The sequence below is a fragment of the Pseudonaja textilis genome, chromosome 1 (assembly GCF_049901715.1).
Source record: "Pseudonaja textilis isolate UNSWEBS1 chromosome 1, rPseTex1.2, whole genome shotgun sequence".
Classification (NCBI taxonomy): Eukaryota; Metazoa; Chordata; class Lepidosauria; order Squamata; family Elapidae; genus Pseudonaja; species Pseudonaja textilis.
This window is the reverse complement of record NC_141990.1, coordinates 246,900,631-246,916,106: the sequence shown is the minus strand read 5'-3', so window position 1 is coordinate 246,916,106 and position 15,476 is coordinate 246,900,631. Positions and strand designations below refer to the sequence as shown.

The 15,476-nt window shown below is 37.3% G+C and overlaps 1 protein-coding gene across 1 annotated transcript in view; it reads right to left on the bottom strand.

Annotated features, from left to right (window-relative positions):
* The window catches only part of DCDC1 (doublecortin domain containing 1), a 283,783-nt gene that overhangs the window by 137,731 nt on the left and 130,576 nt on the right, over positions 1-15,476 (bottom strand). The window contains exon 10 of the mRNA XM_087921221.1: positions 7,140-7,304. Coding sequence (XP_087777347.1) covers positions 7,140-7,304 — 165 coding nt within the window. The remainder of the gene's footprint in view (positions 1-7,139; positions 7,305-15,476) is intronic.

The window sequence follows — 15,476 nt, the reverse complement described above, 5'->3', positions numbered from 1 at the left end:
CAATTAGTCCTATATACTCCCGCTTCAAGCGATATTAGTCCTCTGGTGGGCATTTATCCCCTTGATTATGATAGAGCAGGTAAACCAGATTAATCTGGTTCCTAAGCATCAGACACTCTTTGTCAAACCAAGAATTATTTCTTGAATGATATGGACCACTCGGCCTATGGATGGCTCCTAGCTTCCTTTGAACACTATTAATTAGTGATTCAAAGGCCGAGATTGTCCCTGGGCCACTACTTGTTAGGGCCTGATTGTATAAGCTGAGACACTCCAGAGATGATAAAAAGGAGTGAAACTTTCTTTCAGTATTACAAGACCACTTGATCCTCCTTGTATATAAGGCCACATAGGGATCTAATATCTGGGGGCCCCTAGGGAGGTGTATATTTGAGGAAATCCCAATGATTGTAACCAGGGGGTAGTGATCGCTCTCCGTAAGGTAGTCCACATAAAAAGCACGGACTGCCTTTCTAAGAAGCTGGGATACCAGCACAAAATCAATAACACTACTCCCATGTGAGGAATTAAAAGTAAACTCACCAGCTAGATCACCTAGGGTACTCCCATTAAGAATTATCTTATTGTGTTGGGCTGCTGAAAGGGCTAACTGAATGCCAGCAAAATTTGTTAATTCATCCTTAGAATGTCTGGCTGAAATCAGATGTCCTGGAGGGTTTCTTGGAAGTAGAGTGCCTCAATTGATGGGGAACTTGGACTCCCAATCCGGCACTAAAGTCGCCCCCTATAAGGATGTACAGTACTGGGAATTTAGTTTCCATACAAGTAATGTAATTCTCCAGCATGCCCCATTGAGCCTTCGTATCAGCTTGCCTCATCGTCGGGGGAAGATAAACATTGAACACAAACAGTTTGCTGCATCCTCTCTTAATAAGGAGCGCCATAGCTAAAAAGCCACAGGAGGGCAGCTCCACTGTCTCCACTTTCAAAGAAGTAGAGACCAAGCAAGCTAGACCACCCTTAGGCCTTCCTGTCATGGATTGTCTGGTGGCAGCCAAGGAAATGACCATAAACCCTGTAGGGGATATCTTATCACATGCCCAGGTCTCCTGAAGCAGGACCACATCAAATGAGTAAATATAGTTGGCGAATTCTGTGGTACCACACCTTCTCCCCCAACCTATGTTCCACGAAAGGTACTTAAGTGTGCGGGTGTGTGTGCCAGATTTAATAGTCATTCTGTGTGATCAATTTTTTTCCAGAGTGCCCTTCAGATCTGAAAAGATACACCCGTTGTTAAGTGGCAGGGTCATCCTCTTAGGAGGCAGAGACAGGGAAGGAGGGACGGGAGGCGAGCCTTGTTCATGGGGCTGAAAGGTTCTAAACACACTCCAGTTTGTACTTGTGGCATTAATTGGTTGCTTAGCTGGCAAGTATTCAGCAGCATCAACAGACGGAGTTTGAAGTAGCCGTGGATCTTTAAATTTACGAATTAGACATTCTGGAGAAAGCGCCAAGGGAGCTTCCATTGGTAAATCAGTATAGATTCCCTGGAGTCCAAGGGAGCCCTTATCAGGTAGTGAAAGACTCCAGAGCTTGGATTTAACTGCATCCAGACGCTTTATGATTTGGGCCCTTTCTGGTTGTGGAAGCGCACAAAAGGAGTCGAAGAGCTGTGTCTCCTCCTGGTTCCAGACATAAGTCAGTGTCATAAATAGATGGAATCCCAGAGGCACTGACCTGGGGCTTATTTACTAAGGAACCTTGAGTGCCCTGGGCTGGTGTCACTTCCTTTGGGGCCATTTCTTCCCAGCTGATCAAGTCAATGGAAGCTTCCTGGTAAAATGTTACTAGTTGCGGGGGGTTAATTTGACCAGTTGTAGGAGGAACAGTCAGGCTACCATCTGAGAGGACGCCAACTGGAGATTTTGCGGGAATAGGTGTATAATTAATACGTGATGTAGTATCCGAGATGGCTGCTGGGGATCTTTTGGGGGCAATAAATCTCCTGCCACTCACAAATTGTCGATTATTCAAGAGTGGCTTAATCAATATATCTTTGAAGACTCTTCTTGGCAGAATGCCAAAAGATCTTAACAGGGATCCTCTTCTGAAAAATAGTTTTGGGGTGTTAGAGTTGTCAAAACTGACTGCAGTATTCAGGAGAGGGTAAAAATTCAACCTTCTTCAAATCATCAGCTTTTAGCCCCAATAACTGTAATATATGGCCCCTCGCCAGCTGTGTTGAACCCCATTAATTGGGGTGGCCATTAATGGGATTAATGATGAGGGCCACCTGTTTTGACTGTAGGACCAGGTGACTGTTTGCGTCAAAAGATGTAAAGTTCAAACAATTGGTAGGATTACATTGGCCAGTGCTTTTGCTGAGGCTTGGCAGGGAGAACCCTGCCGCTGCATCAGGCTGCCAAGCGGTCAACCCAGGGCACCCACTGGTAGTCCAGGAAACTAAGTAGTTTAAAGTACTTAATATTTTATCAAACTGGAGCTGAATGCTCACTGTAGTTTCTGCAACCAAGAAACATTGCTGAGCCAAAAGTTCTGTAAGGGCGGGCTCATTTAAGGATTGGTTGGGGGTCGTAGTTTTAGATAAGCCTTTGTTCTTAAGTCGGAGGTGATGCCCTCAACCGTCGGAAGATCGTGACAACTGGAAGCAGCCAGACAAAAGGGAGCAGGAGCTTTCAAACCGAGAGGCCAAGCTAAAACAAAGTCCTCAAACTTGGATTGCTTCAGATAAGGTTGAAGAACCAGGTCAGTAAGAGATCTGCTCTTTTTCTTTGTCTTCATTATATTAAGTAGCACAATAGAGGAGGAGCTGTCTAATATAGCATAGAGTCTAGTAACTGAAACAAGTCCTAAATCCAGAGGAAAAGGAATCAGGAGTCAAGAAGAAACGAGTCCTAATTCAAACAATGACAGAGCTCCTCACAAGTATACCAAAGATCCTGCCCTCCCGACAGGGCAGAGAACATGAGTAAATAAAAATGATAAAATAATAAAAAATAGTGGATAAAACTAGAATAAATCAGATAAGAGAACTCACATCAAAGCTAGGCATTGCTAGACTTCCAGCTAAAGGAGTAAGATCTGTAGAACAACACCAACAGAGAAGCAGCAGCAAGGCCCTCCTATAGCTGAGGCCCAGCTCAGGCTTTTTTAAAAATACCGGTTGGCAATATATAAACCAGGATAGTCATTTAATACTGTTGTATCTTTAAGAGAATGTTGCAATTGTGATTGGTTGAGGTTCCTCCAATGGCCATAAGATGGACCCAGAAACCTGGTTTGTTCTTTTTTGCATTTCCTTTGCTTTTCTTTTAACTTTTGCCTGATCGTCATTCTGCTTGAATTGCTGAGTCTTGCAACTATTCGCAAATTCCATTTACTGAACTTTGTTTATGATACTGGTAAAGAAAAGGACTTCGCTTTTGGATTATCCCTGGACTGATTATTTTGAATACTAACTGCTTTAACTGCGTATGATTTGGACTGTTTGTTGGACTTCGTTTACCCATTTACAGGAAGTAAAACTTACATTTTACTATTCAGTGTATCTGTGTGCTGGTTGTGTGTTATTCATCACCACTCTCACTATGTTTCCCTGAGTGCACTCATTCTCCTAACGGGGAATACTTCAACACTTACGATTTATATTGACTGTTTCCTAGTATGATTTGATTGCTTATTGTACCCTATGACTATTATTAAGTGTTGCACTTTATGAATCTTGACTCTTGGCGAATGTATCTTCTTTTATGTATACTGAGAGCATTTGCACCAAGACAAATTCCTTGTGTGTCCAATCACACTTGGCCAATAAAGAATTCTATTCTATTCTATTCTATTCTAGGCTTTGTACAGATTTAATAAATAAATAAAATCTGATTAGCATTACAGTACATTTACACTTTGGAACCACACTCTCATTGAAGTCTTGCATCTGCTGTCTCACACTTCTATAACAAATTTGATTAGAACACTAGTGCTATAACATATTCTCCATTTGAAAATACAAAAATACAATGGAATATCTCTACAGATATTTCCAATGCAGTTGCCAACTGGAAAAAAATAGTGATGAGACAAATGGCAGCATTAGTTCTTCCACCATACTAAACAGTTAAAGTTCTGTTAAGTTAAACTTCACAGTAGGTTTTACACTAACAATTTATTATTTCCTGTATTACTGCCAAAACCATTTCCTACTCAGGTTCAGAGAAGTGGAAATAGACATAGTAATACAAAAACAGAGAAGAATGATAGTGCTTAAGCTGAACTGATGCTTTGCCTTTTCTTTTATATAAATCCTGGATTCCCTTAAAATATAAGATCTCAGACTAAACATACACAATGCAAAAGAGGTTTTATATTTAACTGCACAGAAATTAATCATCCTCATCTACAGTCTGAGCAATTTCATACAACTTACCAATAAACAAGTTCCTTCTTGATTATAAATTCAAAACTGAACAAGTAACTTGGAAAATTGCTATTTTCTCTTTTTTGTTAAGTTCATTAAGTAACAATACCAGAGGGATTTAATACAAAACCATTGACTTGACTGCTCTCAGCCTTCTTAATATCTCCATATCTGCAGAATGTCCTCAGGCTTATATAACATTTTAGGAAGAGGAACATGCAAGTGCCTGGAGCATCCATCAGCAGCAGGTATAGCAGAAAATAAAGTGAGCTGATAGAAGAGCATCAAATATGTGACCCAAGTATCTTGCCAAGAAGAACAGGATTGTCAGGGATATCCAAGCAAAGAAATAAATGAAGGAATCTCTAGAAAGATTTTGTTCAGGGCTTCCTCATATCTGGCATGAACAGTCCATGGTTTTCTTCATTGGTTTCTAATCTAATTATGTCCATAATTGTATTACATAAACTTTGTTTATTTCAGATGCTACTCAAACATTTCTGAATATTTCTGTCAATCAGTCAATCAAATCCCTCAATGAGGATCAGTCTTAGATTTAGCATTGCTGTTGCCATCTTTAAATTTATGTTAGATTGGTTTAATTTGTTTATTTAATATTTTGTCTTATGTTGTTTTATTTACTTTACATTATTGCAATTATTACAATTACTACATTTTTATATTTTGGTATTTCTATCATTTTCACTAGTAATTGTCAAACTACTAAATTTTATTTATATTTATCATGATTTTTAGAAATTGTTTATTTTATGTAGATGCAGTAGTGTTGAAGGAAGGAAGTAAAAAAGTAAATTCAGTTGTCTATAAACATTTAAACATATAAATATAAACATTTAAACATGTGTTTAAATTCTCATTCAAATATGAATGTACTGTTTTTAAATAGTTTTGTACTCTAATCCAAAAAAGAAGTTTTCTTCTAATATAAAAGTATATTCATTATTCTCTATTCTAATTCCAGGTTATATTAGCATAATTATGTTAATCTTGGAAGAAAATAGGCAAATCAGAATGTCTGGAACAAAACCTTATTATATGTTTTCTGATTAACTTCAAAAAGAGTTAAGCTACATGGCTATCACTGTTGGTCTTCTAGGTTTGTTTAACATACTTTTTTAAAAAATAAACATCCTAGTGGAATTATGGACATTGAAACATTGCTGATGGATAGAATTGTAATAGCAGAAAAAATGCTGCAAATATGACTGCACAGTACAGAATATGATCATACTTATGATAGCAGAGAAGGCTTATTTATATTATGCCTAATTTAATCATGTGTTTCAAAACCTTCTAATATGTGAACTGGTGATTACTTTGACAAGTTTGCAAGAGACTTGCTGAATACTTGAGTTACATTGGTGCCAAATTTTAGAGAAACTTGGCTGAGGTATCCAAAGCACAACCTGTTCAAGTTTTATGAAATCACTACTTGTTGTGGTCTAAGAATACAGATAAAGCACTTGTAGCTGCAAAACTAATTGTCTGTTCTCTTAACCTATGCCATAACCACAACTGTTTGTTGATTCTAGATAAGAATGAGAAATAGAACTTGGTTTCTAAATAGGATAATTATGGTTTTTTTTTCCTGTTTTGGTGGCTTTGATAGAAAATTAGCTAGGCTGAGTAGGCCACTAATTTGAACTAGTGTTCTACTTCTATATTCTTATCTTTAAAATCACAGAAGAGCAGCACAGGAACTATTTATTTATTTATGATGTAATTATGGAAGAAGATGATAGAAAATTGAGAATGGAGGCATTGCAATCAATCAATGATTTGTGCATCTCCTTATGAGGACTGAAGAGGTAACGCCTGATGTGATGTCTTAGCACATAATATTTCCTTGGTTATTATTCAAGGATCCATCCAGCAGTTTCAAACCATTATTCAGTTTATGCTTCTTTTATTTTATTTTATTTTTGGTTTTGAAATAATTGCAGTCATTGGCTTGTTGAAAACACCATAATCTTCCAGATTAAAAAATGAAGTACTTGCAAGGTTTCTTTTTTCGAAATAGTTGAAAAAACAAAATATTGCAAATATAATACCACATTTGTTTACTGTTTTTGGAATACTGCCAAGATAGGAAAAGAAATACTCCCTGGAATCAGGCTTGATTTTTGATAGTAATATGGAAGTGGTTAGTTAGTTATGGTCCTGTTCTGGAATGTACCTCAAGGGGGAAAACCAGTAATGGACTAGTATATATACCTGTCTACATCGTGAGCATAGAATTAAAATAATCATGATAAATTTTCAACTTACTCTATAGGCAGTACTTCAAAGCAGTATGTCTATCCTTCTTTACTATACTTAATCCATAATCCATGATGGATGATACTGTTTTAACTACTCTATAAATTAACCAGCTAATTTACATTTTTAGTGTTGACAATTTTAATCAGTAAGTTTACTGCAAAGAAATGTGATACACTTCACTGTTGCATTATTGTTGTTGCAGTATGTGACATTCATAACTGTATCCATTAGGTGAAGAACAGCCCTTACAAGTGTCAAGGCGGCTTTCAATAAATTTATAATGCCCATCTAATTAATGCTGGGCATCCCAACTTTAAAACTAGATAACTGTAAGCAAAAGAACAAACCTTTTCCTTAGAACAATCAAAATTAAACATTGGAGATTTGCAGGAAATTACCGAACAGATGCTTTAAATAAACACAGGTGAAAAATAAGTGATTAGTAAACTCTACCCACCTTTAACTGCAGCCCTTGCAAAGGAAAAGTAGGGAGTTCTTTAATATGTTGGTAGACATAAGAAGAACATTGTTCCTGCTCAGCCTGTAACTGAGGGGCAAGTTTAGAAAGATGACCTTTGTAGCTCTTGATGACTGCCTGCAATTCATCAATCAAGTTGTGCACCTGAAGGGTTAAATTATGAGAGCTGTTAGCAAGAGGCAATTGTTGATGTCACACCTATTAGAATTCTCATTACAAATCTGATTGAGATGTAATTTTAGTCTGACAGAAAATAAAGAATGTATGTCTCTCTCCTATAAACATCTACGTATTATGGAACAAAAGCCTTGATAAAAATGGCAATGAAAGAAATAAAATATATGATTCTTAATTAAAAATGAAAAGATGTTTTAATATTACCTGCAATCCTTTTAAGTGTTTAGTTAATTTTTTAAGTAAATGTTTTCAATAGCTAACAAAAACACACTAAGGACAACAATTTGCTATTTCTATACTGCCCAACAAAGCACTTAAAGGAAGATAAATAATAGTTTTTATGAGGATGGTCAACTGTATACCGAAAGTCCCTCTCTGAGGAAGAGGGGTATTAAAAATGTGAAAAATAAATTCATACTCATTATGACTACAGGAATTCAAAGCAAAGTACATAGCCCTCTGTTCTCTCCATTTTCCCCAAAACAAAATTCATGTGAGGTAGTAAGTTAGTTAATCAATAAAGTTACCCATGCCCTAGTTCACCATCTCGGTTACCTAAATCACTAGCTACACTATTTCTCCAACAAGTAGAACAAGCATGTTGTTGTGCAAGATTCCAAATTCAGTCACCAATAATTCTAGCTTTCTTAGCTCAGAGAACAACCATTGGCACTGGTGAATTCTGAAAAACTAAGAGAAGGAGAAAAGGCAGTTGATTGGCCAGCTTCACATAGCCTTGAATCGAATGGAAAGTGACAATAATGGTACACAGAATGACCGTAAAATCTACCTTTGTATTAAAGGACAGAAAAGTAGCTAAGGAAATTAATATATTTCTTGGATAGTAAAGATATGAGGCGTTCCTTCTAATTTCTCTTACCTTGAAGAATCTAGTCTGACAAACAGCCTTAAAGATAAGTCTGTTTCATTTTTACACAATCAGATAATAAACTCTTCTTTCTCTCTTTCCTGTCACCCTAGCCCTTAAAGTTATTGTAAACAATAAGTAAGTGGATCTAGATAGTGGAAGAAACAACAGGTTATACATAAAATATCTATGAAGATTCTCAGTACATACGTATATGTATACTTATATGTATATACAGTACATATACGCAGATAAATATGTATATCACCACACGCACGCACGCACGCACGCACACACACACACACACATACACAGAAAGAGAGGGGAGAGGGGGGAGGGAGGGGGGAGAGAGAAATACCCCTGAATATCAAATATATACATAAATATAGAGTCATCTTATAGGGTAGATGGATGGCATAAAAATTAATAAATAAAATATAGTTCACTATCAAATTGATTCCACCCCCACCCCTCCAAAAGGGCAGATGCTACAATATATAAAGTGATTATTTACATTTCATGGCATATTCCTGCCCTGGCATGAAACATCATTGCCTTCATGTTTACATTTATCTTTTTTTAAAATAAACTTTATTAATTTTACAATTAAAACAGACAAACAACGTGTACATAAATGTGAAAAGAAAAAAGAACAAAAAAAAAGAAAGATCAGAAAACAGTTAAAAACACTTTCATCCTCGACAGTTTGTGGAACCTTATTTTCAACCTTATCTTAAACCCTCTATACAATTGATCCTTGTACGAATGTATACACATATACAAATACAAACACACACACACACACACACACACACACATATATATGTTTTCTTAAGTTTTCATGGGTACTTACATGTATGGTATTCAGCTTTGTTCAGGTATTTTCCCACGTCATTATAGTTGTGACTCCACCAGACTGTCAATTATCTGGAAGCCTGCACTCTAAAACGAAAAAATCCCCACACCACAAGCCAGCCAAACACCTGGGCACAAACAAACTCCCCCTGATACCTCCAGCTCAAACACACCCCAACCAGGCACCCAGATGAAACCTAGCTTCCTAATAAATGATAGCCGTCCATTTACTTGGAGCCAAGCCGCACTAAAAGCCTCCAATACAGGAAACACAACGTTGCCAGCCAATCAAAAAAAAAAAATCTACAAAACAGACAGAAGATATTAGAAACACCAATCAAGCAGAACACAGCAAATTCCAAGACCAATAAACACAGACCAAGACTCCCAACTAATCAGGATGAAGAAAAAAACCATTCTGGCACAGCGTAGGCTAGCACCAAATTTAAAACAGAAATGGCTGTGAAAGTCTGACTCACAGACGAACACTATACAGAAGCCTGATGATGGCAGATGAGATTCTGCCGAAACGTTGCTACAACTTTAAAAGCACGACTATAATGATGAGGAAAAATACCTGAACAAAGCTGAATACCATACATGTAAGTACCCACGAAAACTTAAGATAGATAGATAGATAGATAGATAGATAGATAGATAGATAGATAGATAGATAGATACACACACACACACATACACACACACACACACACACACACACACAATTCACTACTACAATTATAACGTATCTTCTTTTGCCCTTTATTGTTTAATCAATCTTTGTTCTATCCATTTGTACCAGCAGTTCCAGTTGTCATAGTACATTGATGTATCTTTTTCTTTTAATACCAAAGTTAATTTGTCCATCTCTGCACAATTTGCTATTTTTTGAATAATCAGTTCCCCTGATGGAATATGAGGTTGCTTCCAACATTGTGCAAAGGCCAGTCTGGTCGCTTGCAAAATGTATACTATTGTATACTTCGCTTTTTTTGAGATTTGTTTATTATAGATCCCTAATAGAAAGAATTCTGGTTTAAATTAAATCTGTTCTATTGTCATTTCCTCCAACCATTTTCTAATTTCCTGCTAATATTTTTGTGCCTCTATGCATGACCACCATATATGGAAGAAAGTTCCCTCCTTTTTTTGTTACATTTCCAGGAATTCAGACTCATGTTGGGGTGCATTTTTGCTAATCTCGAGTGGGCAAGGTGCCATCTGTAAAACATCTTGTAGGTATTTTCCTTGTAGGCTGCCGATTTTGTGGTTTTATTATTTCTACTCCAGATTATTTCTACTCCGTTCTATTAAAGTGATACTGCGTCCTATATTCCTACTCCAGGCTATCATATTCCCTTTGACAACTTCTTCCTCTAATTCTGCTTCTAGTAGTAACTATAAAATTTTGTTATATATTTTTTGTCTGGGCCTAATAGAATTTTGTCTAGTTGCTGAAGTTTATTATTGATTCTAAATTCTTTCTTATCCTGTTTGTATCTACTCTGTACTTGAAGATATGCCCATCTGTCGATTTGTACTCCCTGATCCTGAAGATCTTGCCACAATTTCAAATTTCCTTGCACATCCAATAAGTCCTTGTATTTAATCATCTTATTAATATCAAAATTATTTGGGTGGATCATCGCTTCCATTGTTGAAATCCAGATTGGTATCTTTAAATAATATTTTCTCCTTATTTTCTTCCAGTTGGTCAATAATGCATCTCTAATTAAGTGTCTGTGAAAGTATTTCTGGGTGGGACTTCTGGTGATGATGTGAGGACGAACAGAGGTGTGGAAGCCCACCTCCAGTCCTTCTAAATCCTTTTTGCTGTTTGGCGCAACCCCTTGGGGTGCATGGCTTCCGTAGAGAACCGTGCTGGCGTCAGGAGACTCAGGCTGTGGTGAAAGGGGAAGGCAACCCCTCATCACAACGAAGAGAAACCCTGCAGAGGCTAACCAGCCAGAGATCACCGCCTTGCAATGGTAATCCCATAGTCCAAATTGTCACCTGCAAAAGGAAGAGAGTGAGCGACAGCCTGTGGCAGCTAACGAAGAGGTTTGTGCAGAGATCCTGTGAGAGTGTTTGATTGTTGAATGGTGAAGAGATTTGTTGAGAAGCAACAAGCTGATTGGAGCCTGGAAAGAAGTGGCAAAGAAGAGAGAACGTGAAAGTGTTTGAAAGTGAAAGGGCTCGAGAGGAGGAAGTGAAGATTAACAGTAGCGACTTAGAGGAGAAGGAGGCTTGGATCGGAGAGGTTTGCTATATTGATGCCAGTTGGAGAAAAAAGTTTGAGACACGGAGGTTTGGGATGCTTGTGGATTATTTTTTGCTTGGAAGGATTGGGCTGGCTACTTTTGAGATCGGGAGAAGACTTGAACCTTTGAAGTAGATTTAAGACTTGTGGTTATAGACGACATTAATAACTGATTTAAGTCTCTCTTGACATGGAATGGGGGTTGCTGGCTGGGGGAGTACTTTAGTAGAGAATTTTGGAAAAACTATTTGCTGGAAACCCAAGACGTAAGGAGGAGTGTGTACTGCTAAGTGTATTGAGATATTAGGAAGCCATAAACATTACTCAGCAATTCCTTTTTTTTTTTGCCTGAACGCGAGGAAGTGAAATCATGTAGCTTCAGAGACGGAGAGCTGGACAATTAATTTAAGACTCTCCCCTTTCTTTAATTTGGAATATTTGGATCAACTATTCTATATTTTATTATCCTTTACTCATGTATTGACTGAAGAAGGAGAGACATTTGATGAGTGTAATTGTGAGATATTCTGCCGGACCTAACTGATTTATCAGCAACTGGTCAAGTAACATTGATATTAATAACAATAATCATTTAATATTTATAATATTTACTACATTTATAGTTATAATTGATTAACTCCATATTAATATTTGAATATATCTTGTTTATTATTTTAAATAATCAATTGACTTTTTCAAGTTAATCTATTTCTAAATTTTTCTACATGCATTGATGAATTCTTTATAATACTATAATATACTACTGTCTCATATATATAGATATGTTGTGACTCCGGGATTTGAATCTGGTCCGTCAGCAGATGGGAGCTTGAGTGAAGAAGATCTGGCACTGAGATTTGATCCTGCATTATTAAGTGATTTTGAAGGTAGCCAGGATGAGGAAGTGGACTTAGCTATGAGAGATGAACCTAATTTATTGAAGATGTCGGAGTCCTCTCCCTCCCCCGAATCTCCCTCTCTGATTACGCAGCAGCCGGTAACAGATAATCAGGAAAACGTGCGAAAGGTTTCAAGTAAGGAGGAGGACTTTGAGGGATCCTGGCTTGACGTGAGAAATAGACGGAGATTGAGATGTCAGTCTCAATTGGGAAAGAAGCGTCAAGCCAGTGATTAAGTAATGAGACTAACACACCCCCTTAGGGGATAAAAGGAAACGGATCGGCTTGAGAAATTTGCCAGAAGCGAAGTGTCTTGTTAGAGCGAAAGTACTGTGAAGATTATCTGAGGCATTGTGATTTATAGGCACTTCAGGATTGCCAAACAGATTTCAGAACTACTGCTGAGGACTGGAAAAACCTCAGCAGTTATCTTTGTTGGGGTTTGTTTTTGGTTGCTTATATTTTTTGGAACTTTAGAATTTTGGTTGCTCACCTGTGGATACAGGTGAGACATAACATAGATATATATCTTTATACATATGTGGAATGGTATAGAATATACAATAGATAAGATCTGTATATAATTAGAGAGATAGGAGAAGGTATCTATCATTACTGTTACTTGGATTTCATAATATTGAGAAATAAGCATAGATTTTACATATGCATATATTTAATTTAGAATTTTAATTTGAGATTATATTGGATAGTATTTGCATTTACAAGTTTGCTGAATATATTAAAGAATTTAGGAAATCAAGAGATAGATAGACAAATTAGGCAATTAGTTTATTGGTCAACTTAGCTTATTGGTCAACTTTACGATATATTATTTAACAGTGAATGCCATAACAACATAATTAATATAATACAAAAACAGAAACATATTTACATTTATCAAGCAAAACCAGTTAATCCCCTCCTAAAAAGCAGTGGGAAATAGGAATCATAATTAGACATTGGAAAACATTTTGCAGATTACAATTAATTGGTTTTGTAGTCTAGCCATTGAACTGCATGGATGTTATTTTCCTTTCCTCCTCCCCCATATTCCTTTGCATAAGATGCTGCCTAACTTTCAAGGAAGACTGCAATGGAGAAGGAAATTGCTTTTTCCACTTCAAGTGGCTCATAAGTATGTACTAGTCTACCATTTCATTTTCTTTTAAATATGTATTTTATTCTAAGTTTTGTGAACTATGTGGAAAGCTTTGTATTGATGACAGTTAGGTAAACATGGCAGAACAGAGAACAAATACATAGGTCTCCCTGCTTTCCAGCATTGAGGATAAACAGAGAAGTTGGGCAGACAGATGCAAAAATGTTTACGTTGTGAGATGGTAATATTAGCACTAAATGAATTGGCTCATTTAGTCCTCCTTGTATGTTATATTATGCATCATCATGGTGTCTTTTAAACTAAAATATTGCTAAGTATTGATTTTCCTATATTTTGGTATGCTGCAAAGAAATAAATAAGCAAAAAATCCTCAAAAACTCCACCTTGTGAATCTTTTCCTGCCCTCGGTAATAAAACCCATCCTTCTCATTCAACTACACTTTTGAAGACAAAACTTGACCTTTCCTGACCCCTGTATTTAAAGGTCTGTTCATAATTCAGTCTTCAATCTGTGTGTAGAGAAGCATCCATGTGGAAACATGGAAGCCTGTGAGATATGTAGCTTTCTCCTTTACACGTTATCTGACCCAATGAATCCTTTTCACAAAAGAAGGATTTATGTATGCATAATTTGGGTTGGGGGGGAGGCCCAGTTTCACTGTGCTTCAGAAAACACACACATTTTACTCCTCCTTCTCCAGGAAAACTCAGCATGAATTTGAGTGGATGTATTGCAAGTGTTAGGATGAAAAGAAAGGTAGTTGCTAAGAAGGCCACCTATCTTTTTTTTCTCTTGGTTAGATTAATTTTTTTTCTTTTATGCAAATACATAGTTTTCTGGCTTTTAGCCCTAATGGCCATGTAGAAGTGATGATTATCACTCTATCCGAGATAAGACACTTTCATTAGAATAGCAGCTAATTCATCTTTGTGGGTGGACCTTAGCAGTCCGGTACATAGAATGTACTTGTACTTTTTATGCATCCATCATATGTTACAGCTATTCCAACAGTGAGGAATGCATGTGTATAAATAAGGATATGGATTTGTTTGGCATGGAGATTGTCATTGGAAACAGAATTATAGTGATAAACCCGCTCTGCTCTCTTTGAGTGTTGGCTTTTCTGTAGTAGGCACTGAAATCAATGTCTTGACTTATAATCAAATTTGTATTTTCTTTTAATCATATTTGATGCAATATTAGGCCTAACAAGTATATCAATTGCCTTGTAAAGTCAACAATGCTATGGGCATACTCAGGATATGGGCAATGTTTCATTTTCCTTCTCTCCTTCCTTCCCTCCTTCCTTCCTTCCCTCCCTCCCTCCCTCCTTCCTCCCTTCCTTCCTCCTTCACCTGCCTCCCTGTCTCTCTTTCTCCTTCACTCTCTCTCAGAAACAGAATACATTATTTTTATTATTAATAAAATAGATTACCACAAAAATAAAATATGCTAATACTATTCTGACCAAGGCTTCCTGAGACACCAACAAACACACATAAAATCCCAAACCCTTTTATTTTAGTTCAATGGCTGCGAATTATCATCATTCACAGCCCAGAATGAGTTTTCAACCAGTTATAAATAGTCCCAGGAACATCTGCCAAAGTTCTTCGGAGGAATACTGTTAAGAACGCACTTTATTTGACCTGAAGTGCTGCCAAGGACTAAAGTCCCAATTAGTCTTTTAAAACCAAAAAGAGATCAAATTCACTACGGAGCTTTCAGAGTCTAAACCGATCAGAGCAAACAACATTGCTTCCTGCAAAGGTTTTCCTATCTTTGCACTTCCTTTATACCTTATGGGAGGAGCAATCACCTCCAAGCCTTACTCCTGAGTCGCCCCTTTTGTCTTAGCTGCTCTTGCCTTCTGGCAGCTCTGTGAACATGCACACTGGGAACAAGCTCCCCTTGTTCCTCTGCCTCATTACTGCCAGATTCTGGAGGCTCTGGAGTCAGCACATAACTTCCAAATGGTCCTGGCCCCATCTCTGCATCGGATGCAGGACCCTCATCCAAATCCTCCCCAGACTCCTGGACTGGTCCTTGTTTTTCCCCACTGTCCAATTCTGCTGCCGTCTGCACAGGCTGCCAGCAAACCACAACAAATACATTATCCCTCTTAAAAGCTCATGT